The sequence below is a fragment of the Pollachius pollachius genome (genome assembly GCF_949987615.1).
Source record: "Pollachius pollachius genome assembly, chromosome: 1".
Taxonomy (NCBI): domain Eukaryota; kingdom Metazoa; phylum Chordata; class Actinopteri; order Gadiformes; family Gadidae; genus Pollachius; species Pollachius pollachius.
In genome coordinates, this window is record NC_136934.1 from 37533639 (window position 1) to 37551818 (window position 18180).

General features: G+C 40.7%; 2 protein-coding genes across 2 annotated transcripts in view; both read right to left on the reverse strand.

Moving 5' to 3' along the window:
- Positions 1 to 5438: 5438 nt before the first annotated feature.
- Positions 5439 to 8344, reverse strand: has1 (hyaluronan synthase 1; the record flags this gene model as incomplete). Its single annotated transcript, XM_079753066.1, has 4 exons — positions 5439 to 6114; positions 6572 to 6704; positions 6825 to 7050; positions 7688 to 8344. 4 exons carry the CDS (start codon positions 8342 to 8344, stop codon positions 5439 to 5441), a joined length of 1692 nt encoding a protein of 563 aa, XP_079609192.1.
- Positions 8345 to 11148: 2804 nt separating this feature from the next.
- The window catches only part of LOC307088225 (trypsin-like), a gene marked incomplete at both ends in the record, with an annotated part of 66459 nt that continues 59427 nt past the window's right edge, over positions 11149 to 18180 (reverse strand). The window contains 4 exons of the mRNA XM_079754052.1: positions 11149 to 11298; positions 11473 to 11609; positions 11967 to 12229; positions 12366 to 12492. Coding sequence (XP_079610178.1) covers positions 11149 to 11298; positions 11473 to 11609; positions 11967 to 12229; positions 12366 to 12492 — 677 coding nt within the window. The remainder of the gene's footprint in view (positions 11299 to 11472; positions 11610 to 11966; positions 12230 to 12365; positions 12493 to 18180) is intronic.

Sequence of the window (18180 nt, forward strand, 5' to 3'; positions counted from 1 at the left end):
AATTGGTTTGTTGGTTAACCAGTAGGTTCATTGGTTTGTCAGTTAGTTAGTTTGTTTTGAGTTAACCAGTAGGTTGGTTGGTTAGTCAGTTAGTTAGTTTGTTGGTTTTCCAGTAGGTTTGTTGGTTAGTCAGTTAGACAGTTTGATTGTTGGTTAATCAGTAGGTTTGTTGGTTAGTCAGTAGGTAAGTTGGCTAGTCAGTTAATCAATCAGTTAGTTAGTGCGTGAGTTTGATGGTTAGACAGTTAGTTTCTTTGTCTGGAAGGAATCATGTTCAACAGTGATCCATGTTTAAAACCATCTCAGCCGACTTCATAGTTTCATCAAACACTTAAATTGACGAAATGTCATCACACAGACAAGCAGAACCACAGATAAATAAATCTCATCTTGATGGGACAGCCATGCTGCGAGCCTTCTCCCTGACCAGCAACACAGGTTAAACAGCTATTGTCATACAGAGCGTTCTCCATATCACATAAAAGTGATAATATATATGTATTTACATATAAATTTGTATATATATATATGTATATATATATATATACAAATTTATATGTATATATATATACAAATTTATATGTGTGTGTATGTTAAACCGCTATTCACCATATCACAGAGATCTAGTCCAAACTAGACAACAGTGATCCTTTCCATTGTATTTGTATTTGATTGTTATTGGACATAACAATCAAAAAAAAAAAAAAACGATAAAAACTAATAATGAAACGCACCACATAAATTTCCATCGCAAGTCTTTGATATTTTGGTTCCTGGTCTTGTGTTTGTTTGCTTGTGTCTAAGTGACCAGAGTGAGACATTTGGATTGAATGAGATTGTGTCTCAAAGGGAGATGAAGATAAAGATTAGAAGATAGAGCAGGCAGGTTGGCTGATTTGTGTCATCATTATATGGCACTATTTGAATCTAAAATGTGATAAAGTTGGAGTTCATGGGATTTTATCATAGTCATCTCTTATCCAGGAAAATGCTAATTATTTGTAAATTAGAGACAGCTGTGACTGAAGAAATGCAATCATTACTCCTGCGGCTGTCTACTTTCCATAGTCAATATTCTCCAGGGTTGCTCTTACTTTCAACAAAAGTTAAAGGAGACATTGAATATGGAATATCATCTCTAGGATCTGACCGTGAATAACCAGACGAGGGCGAAGCATAGGAGGTGCAACATGTGTGCCCTGAAGTCTGCCCCTCGGGTGTGTGGAAGGGGAAACAGACGGGTGGGGAGCGCTAGATAATCTGAACCAGATGCAGAGTAGGGGAAGTGATTCTTGGCTTCGTCACTCTAGTTACCAAACTAACATTTGTTCCATCACATCACAAACGTTTCACTATTCATTCAAACAAACTTTCCAGAAAAAGAAAAAATAAAATGACAATTTCCATTTCTTATCAATGTGACGTGACTAGGTGGAAAATAATTACATTTGAACAGCGAAACACAGAGTTGAAAGTAGTTGCATGGTGGAAAGTGTTTTATACACTTTTATCTTGCAGGTTATATGCATAGCTAAATTATTATCTATGGGGATCTATAGATAGTTAGGGTTATCCATCATTTTAATATCTATAACGATTGATAGGATGTATCAAATATACTCATAAGATAAAAGAATGTTATCAGTCTGACAAATCTGGTGAGTAACGTTGATGCTGCTCTTTACACTAACCAGACAAGTGAGAAAGCCTGCTTACGTACCGCAGAGTAGGTCAGACCGGATTGAGAAAGATCTTACTCATTCCCAATGTTCGTTTCAGTCATTCCTGAGGTCAGTCTTTTCCCGGGTGGTTCCGGGACCCCATGTTGTTGGGAAACCGGGGATGGCATGTGTTTGACTGAAGACAATGGGCTGTTTACTCTTTTGCTATTCTTTCGCTATTCATGTTGTACTACTCAGTAGATCACATAATGTAATCACAATTTTTTATTAATATTAATTTGAATTAAATTAAATTGTTTTTGTATAGCCCTTAATCACAGGTACAGTCTCAAAGGGCTTTCCAGGGATGATCAGGAGTACAATGGGTGACATAATTAACATACATACATCTAACTACAACATGTTTAGAGTTCTGTTAGAGGTGGTTGAACTATCATCATTAAGTTCTCACCAAAACACAAATAGAATTTGAATCAAAATAATTGCAAAAGTTTTTTTTTAACTACCACTTATAACAAATAATCTAACGTAACAGTCCCTTTATTTTTCATATTTCAATCAACGAATGCATTCTTTGTGAGCAATTAATAGGTAGGATATATTTATTTGACAGATTTGATAATGATAGACAAAATAGATTCTAAAAGGTATATTTTTCTATGCTTATAATTGCTTGATAATCTAAATGAACCTCCAAGAAAATTCCATATATAATTGGAACTGTAGATTAGTAGAATCTGGAAACCCCTTTAAAAATATATCCCTACATATTTCCAATGTTTCTAAAAAGTTGGTTGTCAAACATCTCTCTAGAAACCATATTGTCATGGTCTGTCTGTTTCCTTGTCTTGTTTTAGTGTGTTTTACTTTGGTATCTCTGTCTTGTTTCTCCCCATGTCCTGTCAAGTTTTCCTCCTGTGTGATTACTCCTGTTACTCGTTGCGTGTCCTGTGTTTGGTATTTAAGCCCTTGTCTTTCCTTTGTTCCTTGTCGGATCATTGTGGTTGGTGGTGAATTGTGCCCTGTGTGTTACCTGTGTTCTCTGTGTTACCCGCGTCAGCTGTGTTCTCAGTGTTCCTTGCCTTTTGCGTTAATAAATTATCCTTTGCCTGAACTGTCTGCTGTTCGGTCCTACCTGCCTGCCTGCCACCCGCCAACCGTGACAGAATGATCCGACCATCATTGGACCCAGCGGACGCTCTTTTTGTTGGAGGCTGTGTTGGGGCGTACATGCAGTGCTGTTGCTTCAAGGCCCGGGTTGGAGGGTGCCTTACGGACTATCAGAGTGGGGGTGATCTTCCAGACCTTCCAGAAGGGGCCTGCCCTCTATCTTGCCTTCCAGAGGGGTCCCGCCTTCTAAACCTTCCAGAAGGGGCCCGCCCTCTACCTTGCCTTCCAGAGGGGTCCTGCCCTCTAAACCTTCCAGAAGGGACCCGCCCTCTACCTTGCCTTCCAGAGGGGTCCCGCCTTCTAAACCTTCCAGAAGGGGCCTGCCCTCTATCTTCCAGACCTTCCAGAGGGGTTTCGCCTTCCAAACCTTCCAGACCTTCCAGAAGGGGCCCGCCCTCTACCTTCCCTTCCAGAGGGGTCCCGCCTTCCAAACCTTCAGGACCTTCCAGAAGTGGCCTGCCCTCTACCTCGCCTTCCTCCAGAGGGGACCCGCCCTCTACCTCACCTTCATCATCCCCGATGCCGGCCACCTCTGGGTCTTCGCCGTTGCAGGCCTCCAGAATTGCAGGCCTCCAGAATTTTTTCTGGGTTCTTTCCTCCTGGCTCCCTCCCCACCCACCCTATTTGGGTTTGACTTTCTTTTTTTTGCATGTCTTGGGTCGCCTGGTAGTCGACCCTTAAGGGGGGGGTACTGTCATGGTCTGTCTGTTTCCTTGTCTTGTTTTAGTGTGTTTCCTGTTTTACTTTGGTATCTCTGTCTTGTTTCTCCCCATGTCTTGTCAAGTTTTCCTCCTGTGTGATTACTCCTCCCTCCCCTAATGTGTTTCAGCTGTTACTCGTTGCGTGTCCTGTGTTTGGTATTTAAGCCCTTGTCTTTCCTTTGTTCCTTGTCAGATCATTGTGGTTGGTGGTGAGTTGTGTCCTGTGTGTTACCTGTGTTCTCTGTGTTACCCGCATCACCTGTGTTCTCAGTGTTCCTTGCCTTTTGCGTTAATAAATTATCCTTTGCCTGAACTGTCTGCTGTTCGGTCCTACCTGCCTGCCTGCCACCCGCCAACCGTGACACATATGCTATTTTCTCACATTTAAATAAAACAGTGTTGGCTAATCATTCTCAAACAACCACTTATCTGTCCACGAGTTCCCTGAGTGACAGAAAAAAGTTGTCAACAAGTTCAAAGATTTACTTAATTTGTATTTTTGGAGTTGTAGTTATGAATTATTAAAACCCTGAAAAATAATAATCCATCTGCTCGTTAGGTTCCATCAGAACACTAATAACTTATTATCCCTCTGCTCGTTAGGTTCCATCAGTACACATCAGAACACCATTAACGAAGAACAGATCTGATAGACCACTAAGGCTTCATCAGTACACTAATAAGTAATTGACATTGTTTGTTCCTCAGTACTTCTCCCTCTGAGGATCTCTTGCTGAGGTTATAACATCCAGACCCTCCCAGCAGATAAAAAAAAAACCCAGCTCCAAGCAGATAAAGCACAGGACCCACCCACCATTACTGTATTTACTTGCTTACAATCAAATGTACAAATCACACTATCAAGATGCCGTCTTAGATTATTCCGATTATTATCAATCTTTAAGATATAGGTTAACTGCTCTTGTCATCTCAATGTCAGATGTGCTGCACCCATCCCAATGCGTGTCCAGGCGTGTCAAGGTTGTTTTATATGACCATTGGGTTTTGGGTGATCCTTTAAGCAAAGCACGTATATGGACATGAATATGGATCACTCTGATTGGGCAAAAATGTATGAAAATTACAGGTCTGTTTATTTAAGAAAATGTATCGGTTTAATTTAAATATCTTTCTGGCCAGAACACATTCACATTGTAATACAATTTCAAGATAACATGATGTGTACTTCATAGAAAACAAATAAACATTTGAACAATTCATGTTTTTTCCCCCCATGTTTTACAGTAACTATATACATTTATTTAGATGCCTCTTCAGGGGTTAAAGTGTTCTTTATTAACTTGTTTTTGCCGATACCTACAGGCTATATCTCTATGTGCCTTTTGTGTACACAAGTATCGTAAAAAAGTCATTTGACCTGCCTTCAAGTGCATATCTATTGCTTTCCAAAGTGCCGTCGCTGTGCATAGTGGTAGTTGTACAGCAGGGTCCAATTCATCATCGTAGCATCCTTAAAAATCAATCCCAATTTTAACTAAATATCCTGAACACATCCTAACATCCCACTTCTTTCTAAATAACTCCTCTTCCAATAACATGGAACACAGTACAATAAATAAATAAATGCATCGAAACCCAGTGGATATGTCGTCTGTAATCCTGAGGTACATGGGGTACAAAGCCCTAAATACAGTGTAATTCATTTGCCACCGCATCCCCTTGTCAGGCAGTAACCATTTAGTTACATGACATTCAACATCTAGCATTCTATTCTACAGATGTCTTTCAGTAGAATTAATAACTATTTCAATACATTTTACTGGCCAACAAATGAATGAACACAAAGGAAATATATTAGGCATATTTGTTATTGTGATAATAATACGATAAAAACATTCTCTGTTTTTTCCTTATCTTTAGTAGTTTAAACGTCTATCTTGTAAGACTTGCTGCGTCTCCTGCAAGCCCTGCGAAACCAAACCCAATAGAGAACCACCATGATGATCCAGTAGCACGTGTACGCTGCACAACCAAAGATAAGGAAGCCAGTTTCCATCTTCTTAGCGGGGGTCTGCCAGCTCATCTGGCTCTCCTTGTAGATGGTGTAAAACAGCCCACCTAACAAGATGGCCGCCCACACTGACAATGGGAGGAGGGGGATGTAGTTGCCCACCATCTTACGCCGGCCGGACGTTCCCCAGCTGCTTTTGTTCATGGTTAGAATGGCAAAGTACTTTGCGGGCAGCAGGCTGGTCATGTACAGGGCAGAGTAGAGAGACATGAAGACCATGGCCATGTCCCCACGAAGGATGCAGGCGTAGGACGCCTTCACCAGCCCAATCAGCTGGATACAGCAAAGGACCCAGAGGATGTCCCACAGGCTGCCTGTCCAGAACAGCTGGATGATGGTGGCGGTCACGAAGAAGGGGAAGACCCCGGAGACGATGGACTCGTAGGTCATCCAGAGGTGGTGCTTGTGCCACCACATGGCGTTAAAGAGCCACTCTCGGAAGTAGGACTTGGTCCAGCGAGTTTGTTGGTTGAGCCAGCGTAGGAACTGGGCTGGTGTTTCCGTGTAACACTTTGAGCGAGCCGTGTATCTGAAAGGAGTTAATAGATTGAACATGAGCGCTTTTGATTTTTGTAAAAGGTTGAAGTAGTCGTTTTTATGTTTTGTTTTGCTTTACGATTATGCTGTAAATATTGTCTTCAGTGAAAATCAAATATATACAAAGAAATGCAATGTGCCGCTGCATGAAGCCTAGTTAGTAAAAAATACTTATTATTAGCATAGTTAAACACTCACTTATAAGCATAGTTACACACTCACTTAGAATACTGTAGTTACACACTCACTTAGTAGCATAGTTACACACTCAATTAGAATACTGTAGTTAAACACTCACTAAGTAGCATAGTTACACACTCAATTAGAATACTGTAGTTACACACTGACTTAGTAGCATAGTTACACACTCACTTAGTAGAATACTGTAGTTACACACTCACTTAGTAGCATAGTTACACACTGATTTAGTAGTATAGTTACACACTCACTTAGTAGCATAGCCCATGCTTAGCATGCGATTGGTCAAGTGTCTGTCATCCCCAAATGTGCAGTGAGTTCCGAGGAATGTCTGATTATACCAGGACTCCAGAAACTGTTGAAGGAGGTCATTCCGATACAGGCCTATAGAGAGAAAGGTTTCAGTTAAACATCAAACTTCAGAACACGTATTACAGTCTAGGGACAATATGTTTTCATGGCTAGGTATGTTTTAACACAAACCATTTGATAGTGTTCGCTTACCCAGCGGCCCACTGATGCAAGACACACAGTTGAAGAAGGACTGGCAGGACCTCTCGATGTTGAAAGCCATCCAGTAGCGAAGACTGCTCATGAAGCTGATGTACGAGTCTTTGAGGTTGAGGATCATCACATCTCCCCCCACGGCACCATACTTGTGGTTGCTCTCCAGAACCTTGCATAACTCCACCGTAGCCAACGAGTCCAGCTTAGTGTCGGAGTCACAAACCTATTTAGAAGTCGACATCAAACAGTGTAGGTGTCACATGATTTCCTGAATTTTGCGATGTGGTTTCAATGTAATCCATGTAATATTATAGTAAAAAGATATATGTAGAAAACATGATTAACATTATTATAACACACAGTTATAACTGTCCTTTAAAACAGGTTAATTATTAACACACTGTTATACCTGTACTATATAACATGATTATATAATTGCAACAAATGTATGCCTGTACTAAATAACAAGATTATATTATTGTAACAAAGTAGTACCTAAACTATACAACATGATTATTAATGTAATGCAGTTGGATTTATAACTATATTATATGATTACATCATTGTCACACAGTTATACCTGTACTATATAACAGAACTATAGGAGAATATTTAACACAGATTATAGTATTATAACAGAATTACACCTTTATTTTATAATATGATAATATAATTGTAATAAATGTTCTATATACATGATTATATTACAGCACAGATATACCTGTACAATGCAACATGACCATCTGATTCTTATGTTTGTAACACACCCGACTATGTTTAATAGTATCAAACCTGTATGTACCTGAAAATGTAACACCTGTTTCTATTCTTCTAATCATTAGCAGCATTATTACACTCACCTGTATGTAGTCCACCGAGTCTCCCAGGGCCTTGAAGGCGGTGTACATGACCTCCCTCTTGCCGCCCCAGCGCTGCATAATGCACACACACCTCCTGCTGCTGATCAACTCCTCCACCTGCTTCCTCCCGGGGTCCTCGTAGCCCACTTGGTCCCCCACGCCCCCCGCCTTGGGGTCCCAGCTGTGGTAGTTGTTCTCCCACGCGAAGCAGCCGGGGTCCTGGTCAGAGAACACCTCCCGGAACATATCCATCATGTAGCGGTCGTCCTCCGAGTTGCCGTCCACCACCATGATGACCCGCAGCAGCTCGGGGGGGTACTGCAGCGCCCGGATGGACTGGAGGCACTCCCGGAGGTAGGCGGGGTCCTCCTGGTAGGCGGACACGGTGAAGCCGATGGTCTTGGTGTAGCTGCAGGGCTGGGTGCGCGCCTTCATCCGCCGGTGCTCGATGAAGGCGAAGAGGCTCTGGACCAGGACGTGGAGGCCGAGCAGCAGGCCGTAGAAGCCGAAGGAGATGATGCCGTAGGGAGAGGTGACGAGCTGGAACCCCTGCACGTAGGCCCAGATCATCACCCCCAGCACGGCCAGGGCGAAGAGGAAGGTGAGGCAGGCCCGCACCAGGGAGCCCAGGCCTCGGAGCAACGGCTTCAGTTCCATGGTCTTCTTCACCTTGAGGACGAGGAGATGTTAGGCTGCTCTGAGACTCTGAGCCTCACCACACGGGTCGGGGTTTATTACAGTTTTACTGTCTCTCAGTCACTTAATGTGTTAGTGAACAACAGCTTTGGAACAGATTCCTGTCATCCAGAATTATCCAAGAAATGTGTCTAATTCATAAATAAGACCATTTCTGCTTTATTTATAAGAATAAAAATGATCAACTTCTCTAGAAGTTTAACAAAACCCAAGCAAGACGTTAAAACAGTAAGAAATAATGGGGAAAATGTTTACAACATTCCTTTACCCTTTGTGTTGAAAAAATAAAGAAACAAGATATTAATAATTGGTTATTATGAATGTTGGGCATACCTGGCTTCAGTCAGTGTTGCATCCACTCGTTTCTGTCGGCTCATGTGTGTGAAGATGTCTTGGCTTTATAGTAGCTGGAATACTCTCATGTGGGCCCCATTTCGTTTTTTCTTTTTTCCAAGCAGGGGATCATCAATTACGCGCGCGCCCATTGACTCAGTTGTGCGTCAGGACAAAAGGCGGTGGTTTCAGTGATTGTAGACAAATCTATGTTTCCCAGCCATGTGCTGTGTTTTTTTTTTTAACTGTAGTACTACTTGCCAAAATGAAGGGCTGTGAACAAATAAATCGTTTGTTATTTTTTGCTGGTTTGGCTGCTTTCAAGGATTCCGTTATTTTAAGCAAAGAGAATTTCCTACTGGGTCATAAACTGATTCCCTACCTTTGCCTACTTTTATAATATTCATAATAATAATAATAATAACAACAACATTAATGATAATAGCCTACAAAACATATGCAGGCAATGGAGAGACTAACAGAATTGGACGCCTCAGAGAACCCCTGCGGTCAATTTATCGCTCTTTTAGACAGTTTGTATCGTGCTGCGCGTTTATGTGCATAAATTCGGTAAACTCTGCCCTCACAGTAGCGCTCCGTCCATATCTGTATCACAACATTTGTTCATGTACTTATCACACAATTAACTTATTGGGTGTGAAGACTTTATGTAGACATTTCTTACATTTTACGTTAATACTGCTTAATATATGCATCTGTAAGCCAACGTCTTATTTGCTTATTTTGCAAATATCTAACATCTTATTCCTTTTTAGACTAGAAAAATTGTAGTGGCTAGGTAGCTCATTCACAACAGACCAACACATTTTGTATGAAACATGATTATGTTTCTTAAAATTTTTTATGATGATTACAATGACTTTATTGATGATTCGGCCGTGATTATTAGATGTTCATATACTTGTCTAATTGTTCATAGGCTAAGTGTTAATCAGTAGACCTCAACATTATGACAAATGTTATAAGTATAAAGCCTAGCCTACGATTATTAATTTAGTAATCGGGATTTGTTTTTTGAACTATTGTTAATAGGGTTAATTAGTGGGTTATTGCTAACCAACTAATCACAAAATATACAATGCAATTATGTCTGATTTGTCATTGGTGTTATCCTATTCTGATTAATCATTAACAATTTGTTAATGGCTTGTAAATGAAAGTAATTCTGAAGCCATCCTGAAACAGTATCTATTGGATTGAGCAAGGCTTTTGTGTCACATAATCAAGTTGACTAATCACAAACAAATAGGCTCAGACTTATCCAAAGTTGCAGCGGAAAAATAAACGAGACTAATATATACTGTAGATTGTCGCCCTCTGCTGGGGGTTCTGGTTGTGCTGCCGAAAACTCGACTGTAGGGTGTTGTCATTTGAGTGACATTTCAAGCAAAATCCGCATGGCTTGCCTTTAAATGTCTCTGTCTGAAATAATACTGTGTAGACCAATGTGCACTTAAAATGTATGTCACCGCGGCACACATTGTATTTATTGACCCACCTTCCACCAAACAAATTAAGAACTCTAAAGATAATTTGGGTTAATACCACAGTTTTCATTTGGTATTAATGCCGACAACGAAACGGGGAACTACTCGTGACTGCTCGCGCCGCACCCTTCAGCCACAAGACGAGCTGCCAGGGTTGATCAGCGTGCACCGCGTCAGGGACTCAAATAGAGGTCCCCGACTGACCGCTCGGCCATCATCGTTCTGCATGGGTAGAATGATGTCATAACCTGTGGTATATATAATAGATATATAAGTGGGACCTGAAGGTCATGGATAACTACTATACTAAGAACACTGGTACTCGGGGCCGGGCCAGGCTTTTGGACAGTCCGATATGTCCGATATATAGCCTACTGCGGCATTCAGTAAACTAGCAATATTATTTTCTGTTGTTGCCAGTTTAGGGATCTGCAGGTTGTCGCGGTTAACGGCAGGTCAACCTGTTCCTTACCGCGATAATTATGGTAAATACAAACATCACTTGTTTTTATGCGATCATACACGTTTTGTTAAAATGGTTCCTAACGTAGGATAAAAAACCAATCAAAGAAATGCTCCGATGCTCCTGTTGGTAAACCAGAGGAGGGAGCCATTGTTCACTTTTATCAACATGGATCACATTGTTTTGCCGCTCTGTGGTGGCCTACTGAGATGCGGTAATGAATTTGGCATTTTTGCTGTCAAATATTTACTGAAAAAGTAAAAAAGCATTTATGAATTAAATATTATGGAAAATAAATGTATTTGAAATAATCAACAATTTCTTTCAAAGTTGAACCTGAAATTTAATTTAGATTCAGGAATGAAGTATACAATGATTGAATGAGAGCCCCAAGCGGTTTGAATGCACAGTTTTCTCCATGGACGTTGCCCATTCATGCGTCCACCACTGGGCCTTGCTGCTCAGCCCGACGCCATGGTCTCCTGGATCCAGGAGATGTAGTTGCAGACCTTGGTGTAAACTCCAGGCTTCTTCCTGAGAGCACAGCCATGCCCCCAAGACACCACGCCCTGGAGCTCTCCGTCACACACCATGGGACCCCCAGAGTCACCCTTGGGGGGGGGGGGGGCAGAGAGGGGCAACAGAGTGTGAAGGGGAGGATGGGAGTGTGGGAGGGGAGACGGCATGAATCGAAATGCGTCCTTATAGGAGACTGAGTCACTTGTTTTCAGTAGTAAAATGTCAACGTGATAATGCTGTGTGTCTATGTTTGGTTGATTTATTACCTGACAGGAGTCTTTGCCTCCTTCCAGGAATCCAGCACAGATCATGTTTTCTGTGATCTGAAAAGGATAGGCGTTGAAGCAGGCATCGTCACTCAGAAGAGGGGCTTCCAAGCACTGCAACTCGTGAGGATACCTTGCTGGAACAGAAAAAACACGCTTTTATATTGAGAAAACAGAATATGGTGGTAATATGGTGATACATTGCAATGTATCACCATATTACCAAATTAAATTCAAAGACCCTTTTTTTCCAAATGACTCAGTGAATTTTACAGTTATTAAAGAGAAGATAGGGTTTAGGTAGCTTGATCAAGGGTTCCAGACATTGGGGTTTGAGCCCAGAGCATATCTTCGGGCTGGAAGGCATGCCCCCTTACCACACAGACAGACATTCCTCGTTCAGATGTTATTACTCAGATCTTTCCCACAGCCTGCCATCCTGTTAGACCCATGTATCAACACCACACAGAAACACATTGCAGGACATAACTCACAGCCCTCATTGCTGGGGCGAAGACTGCCCCAGCCAGAGATGTGACACATCGTCCCATCAACGCCACAGGCCTTGGGGAGTGCGGCCGGGCGTACATAGCTGTTGAGGGTAGCCGGCTGGCTCAGCTTGATCAGCATGATATCGCTGTCCTGTGTGCGGGAGCTGTAGTTTGGGTGGCGGATGAACTGGGAAGACATGATGTACTGTTCCGTTCCTTCAGACTCCCAAAGGTCGTGCTCTCCCAGGCGGACCTCAACATTCGATCTGAGTGGAGTTGAATACACCGCGCGTTTCCAAAGGCCTTCATTTAGTTAATTGCAGTTATTCACAAGCGATGGATAACAAACTATGGTAGCATGCAAACGTATTAGTGTTTAATATGCAAGGAGGAACATCCCACTTTGGTTTGCAGTGCGCAGCCGACAGCACCCACTCGCTGGACAACAGCGTCCCGCCGCACGAGTTGTAGCCGGACCAGAGAGACACTTGATAGGGCACAGAGTTCCTCGGGCACTCATATCCTCCGACTATCTTGTCATCATACTCAGAGGCAACTGTGTATGAAAAGGTAACACTGAGGTACGAAAATTGCATCATATTCAAGATTATTTGAAGTTTAGATTCAGTCATTAAGTAGAAGTGAAGGCAAATGAGAGAATGCAATCAATATCAAATCAATCCAAATAATACATCAAAATGATTAAACAAGACACCATTTCTGAACCAATATTTGATGTGTTTTAGTTCATAGCAGTTGTTAGAATACCTGCCCCTCCAAACACCGCCATAAGAAGGAAAAGATGCATGTTTCCTGTCCGTCAGCAGAACTCCCGTTAGTACTACAATGCTCTGTACTACTGTGTGTCAGGTCTGTATTTCTGATCCACTTATCTACCCTCTCTCAAGGTCCTTTATCAAAAACATGTGTTGCCTTCCCCAGGACTCAATGTATTCAATGTAAACAAGGTACAACGATCTATTTAGGTTTCTTGGCTGCATATGTTGTAAAGACAAACCCTTTCATAAATTATTTAGGTAGGTTAGGTTAGGGTCAACTTTATTGTCCCTGTTGGGAAATTTGTCTTGGACACAGTGCATCATTACTTTCATAGAAACATACTTCACAGAGAGTACAACAGAACAAAAACAAACAGACAAACCAACATTTTAACATCGAGCTTGATAGGCTGCAAGTCGAATTGCACTTTGCTGTATTGCATAGAAATGTACAGCATAGGGATAAAGTGCAAGTGTTAATATTGTATTTATATTGCAAATTGCCCTATTGCACTAAAACTTGTGGATGAAGTGCTAATTGCTAAATGAAAACCCTTTTTATTGCACATTATTCTATTGCACATTGTTCAGCTTAACAATGAGAAATCAGTTAATTAACAATCAGCTTAATGCAGGCTGGGACAAATTATAATTGAAGGCGGTTAGATTTGCCTAATGGCACATGGAGACTTCTCCCTGATGGCAGGGTTTCATATTCAGGGAAGAGTAGGTGTTGGGAGTCAGAAATTATTTTCTTAGCTTTTTTCCTAACTGCCTGCTCATAAAGGCTCTGTATAGGCTTGTATTCTTTCCTCCCTATGATTTTCATTGCTGTTTTGTGCATGCTGGCCAGTTTGCTTTTTAGCATAACGGTTAGGTTGCCAAACCATGAGGTGATCCCATATCAAATGATTCTCTCTGCAGTGGCACGGTAGAAAATCATCATGATGTGGCAGCTTACGCCGTACAATCTTGATCTCCCCAAAAAATATAGCCTCTACTGCAGTCTATTGCACAGGTTGTCAATATGTGTCTTCCAGCAGAGAAGATAATCAATATGGACCCCTAAATACTTATATGAGGATACCTAGTTGATTTCCTGATTTTTGATGACCACTGGCTCATGGTCAGTCACTTGCCCAAGGTCCAAAACCATCTCCTGGATTTTGGTCACATTTAGAATAAGATAGTTGGTGTCACACCACTTTATAAATAGGTCTAACTCATCCTGGGGTCCATATCTTTGTGCAGAAGGCTCAGGAGCACGGTATCATCCACAAATGTCACCATATAATTGTTAGGGGGCACAGTCACACATCATTGGTGTACAATGTAAACAGTGTTGGTGATAGAACAGAACCCTGCGGGACTCCTGTGTTGCAGTGTTTGGTGTCTGACAGTGTTCTGTTGACCTTCACTTACTGTTTTCTATTAGTTAAAAATGAATAAAACCATCTAATCAAGTCTGATCATGTCTTTAAGCTTTTGCATCATTGGTCAAGTATTATTGTCCAGGAAACTCCCATACTTCCTTATTTTTTAAGTTCACTTGTGTTTGAGATGTTGCCTAAGCATAAGTTATGTGGGCATAGACTCTCTCAATAAACGTTAAAATAGAAGAACTGAAACACCTGAATTTCACAACAGCTATCTTGCCACAACAAAAAATCACATGTACACAATTACCCTCATAGTTGTAATAACTAACGATCTATCAGGAAATATATATATATATCTATATATATATATATTAAAAAAAAAAAAAATATATATATATATATATATATATATATATATATATTACCTGAAGAAGCAAAGTGCTGAAATACATTGTTACAAAAGCTGGAAGCTTTTGTAACAATGTAAAAACTGTAATACTGTCAAAGCTGGAAGACAGTAGTAGTAGTGGTACTAGCTGTAGTAGTAGTAGTACTGGACTGGTAGTAGTAGCTGAAGTAGTAGTAGTAGTAGTAGTAGTAGCCGCTGAAGTAGAAGTGGTAGTAGTAGTAGTCGCTGAAGTAGTAGCAGTCGCGTGAGTAGAGTGTGGATATTCCTTATGAACGGTATGGTATTGATTGATGTTGGTAGAGTTTGAGGGTATACACTATTTGAGAAATGTATACAGCCAGGTATGTGTATATATACATATATATATATATAATCTAGTTACCTAAGGTTGAACAAAAAAGAGATATTATGATGATCATATCCTTCCACTGAAATCCAACACTTTCTTATTTGCTCTTTCATGTTAAAATCAGAGAATTTGAATTGTATCGAGATCTTAAGAAGGTTTAATAATTTTCTGCCAACACATTGTTTTTCAGGGACAATGTGTGTGTAGCTGAAAACTGTCATGCTGTGTCATGGTTACAAGCACTCAGATGTTCTGAGAGGCTTCCGACGTGAGCCACGGTGTTTATCAGCACCAGACAGGCAAACATTTAAATAGAAGGTTAAGTTTAACCGGAGCCTATGATTATGCACTTAGGGTTAAAATATAATGCATTCCCATCGCGCACAGGCAAGTCCTCAACTGCATGCATGCATTACACATGCCTGGAAAACACTACACCAGAAAACATATCATGCATCACAAAATATGTGATGCTTCTTCTCTCTGTTTTATATCACGACACCAACAGATGAAATATTATATCGGCAACAGATTTGTTCCCTGTTCTCCATTTTACTTTCAGATGAATAAGTTTGTTGTTCACATTTGGTACAGAGGAAACATATATCTGATAAGAGATACATAAGAGATACATAACCTATACATAAGAGATGCATAAGAGATACATGAGAGATACATGAGGTAAATATGAGATATATAAGAGATATATAAGATATACATGAGAGACGCACAAAATACATAAGAGATGCATAAGATATACATAAGAAATACATAAGAGATACATAAGAGATACATAAGAGATACATAAGAGATACATAAGAGATACATAAGAGATACATAAGATGCATAAGAGATGCATAAGACATACATATGAGATACATAAGAGATACATAAGAGATACATAAGAGATTTATAAGCGATACATAAGATACATAAGAGATACATAAGAGATACATAAGATACATAAGAGATACATAAGAGATACATAATATACATAAGAGCTACATAAGAGCTACATAAGGTAAATAAGAGATACAAAACACTTGACACAACTCAAATTAACGAAGGCAGAAGTTCCCCTGAATGTTGAACTGGATTAGTGGAGGGTCGTTACGGCGATGATGATTGGGAAAATCTCTTTTTGTTTGATTGATGGTTGGAAGATAACATATGATGCATTTATTAATCCCAAACATTGAAGCAATATGGGAGCGGTAGCAAAGGTATTCAAAACCGTTCAAATGTAAAATATGAATATACAAATACGCATTAGTATATTACGTATATGACGTTTAATACATATAATACATACATACGTATGCTAAAGCTTCCAAAAGAGATTAAAAAAATAAACAACATATTTCAGGGCAGCTGGGAGTGAGATCCAGTGGTCATTTCTTCAAGACCACGAGACAACCAGATGTTGTCGGTCTATGACATCAATGAATTAAATATACATCTTTGCTTATACTGACGCAGTCGAGGATTTTTCATCCACAGTACACAGCAAACACAGCATAGATAACAGACAATATCAATACACGTATTTAAATACAAGATCAATATTCCTTGTTTATTTCACCAGCCGTGCCCCCTTTTCCCCCGCTTCCTATTTTACACATCCATTTTCAGCACTTCTCAAAATATACAGGGGGATAGACAGAGAGGGCACTGTGTCATTGTTTGTGTGTGTGTGTGTGTGTGTGTGTGTGTGTGTGTGTGTGTGTGTGTGTGCGTGAGCGTGTGCGTGTGCGTGCGTGTGTGTGTGTGTGTGTGTGCGCGTGCATACAATGGTGATGTGGTTGGAAGTAGGGACAAATATAAGGAAGTGGTTTTAGGTTAAGGAGTGTACAGCAATTCCTTTGCGTGTGGTGTAATCCAGGGGAAACAACAAAAGCCCCAGAATGCTGGGGCAGAAGGGGGAAGCAGTTGGCAATTGTTTTTACTCAAAAAAAAAAATTCCTGACCCCTCCACCCCCCATGTCACCCCTCCACACCCCATGTCACCCCTCCACACCCCTCCTTACCCCCTATGACACAGGAGCCCCACTTCCTGTCAGCACCACAACAAGATCAACAAACCTCAGAGGACATGAAACACACACATGTGGTTCCGCAGCGCGTCAGCTCTTTTTCTTATTGACAATGTTCATTATTAACACACTTCTTTTATTTTGGGAATTGAAGAAAGATGTTGTGAATACAACAAAAAAGTTTGAGCTCATGGTTTTCTTTTCACTTAAGAGCTTTAAAAATGACGGAGTAAATTGCTATGTCCCTGTATACCATGTCATTAGTTTTTCACTGCCCTAGATTTAGGCATACATTTTACTTAAGTCTTTTGGGCCCCTGCCCCACCCCACCAACAAATGTATTGAATAATAAAATACACCCCCAACTCTTTCAATCAAAAGCTTCCAACAAAACCACCCACCCCTAAAAAACTTAAATTCCCCTTAACCACACCAGTTGCTCAACACACCTAAATTGGTATTTGCGCTGCACACACATAATTACATGTTTGGTTGGCATATCAAGAACTATGCCAAACCTTGGTCTGTAAAGGCTTCCCTCAAACTATAGCCTTGGGATAACTATTAATATCCATTCCAGACACAAGCAACACACTTTGATTGAACGTTTTTGTGAAAACATTTTTTCAAAGACAACATTTTATAAAACTGGGAACACCAAGATCAAATTCTAACAAGAAAAATAGAGCAAAAGCAAACAGACTAATTGTTTAGCTAGTCTTAAGACAGAACAAAGTCTGAGAGCCAGCTCAAACACACCACAGAAGGAGACGTTAGCTGCTTTTGTCAAATGGTTCTCTTCAAGTTTACATAGCTGAGTTAAGTCCATTCAACATTTTAATATTTCTACACTCAGGGGGCAATGCAAGCAATAATACATCCTCCCACTCACATGGATAAGGGTGTTGTTGGATGAGAGGCTACAGATGTGCTACACACACACACTCTCTTCCCCCGTACTCTCGTTTTTGTAAATCACACACTCAAATGTACACACAATCATGCAAACACACACACACACACACACACACACACACACACACACACACACACACACACACACGCACACACACACACACACACACACACACACACACACACACACACACACACAGAGACTTGCCTCCCCCTCACATCTGGCCTATTGGCAGGGTACAGGAGTCCCTGAGTGCATTGCATATTAGTTTTGGACCGACTTTAGGGAAGGGCAGATTCTAACAGTTTACAGCGTGAGGACCTGATCAGGTTACGCTATTGTGTCTTGGTAT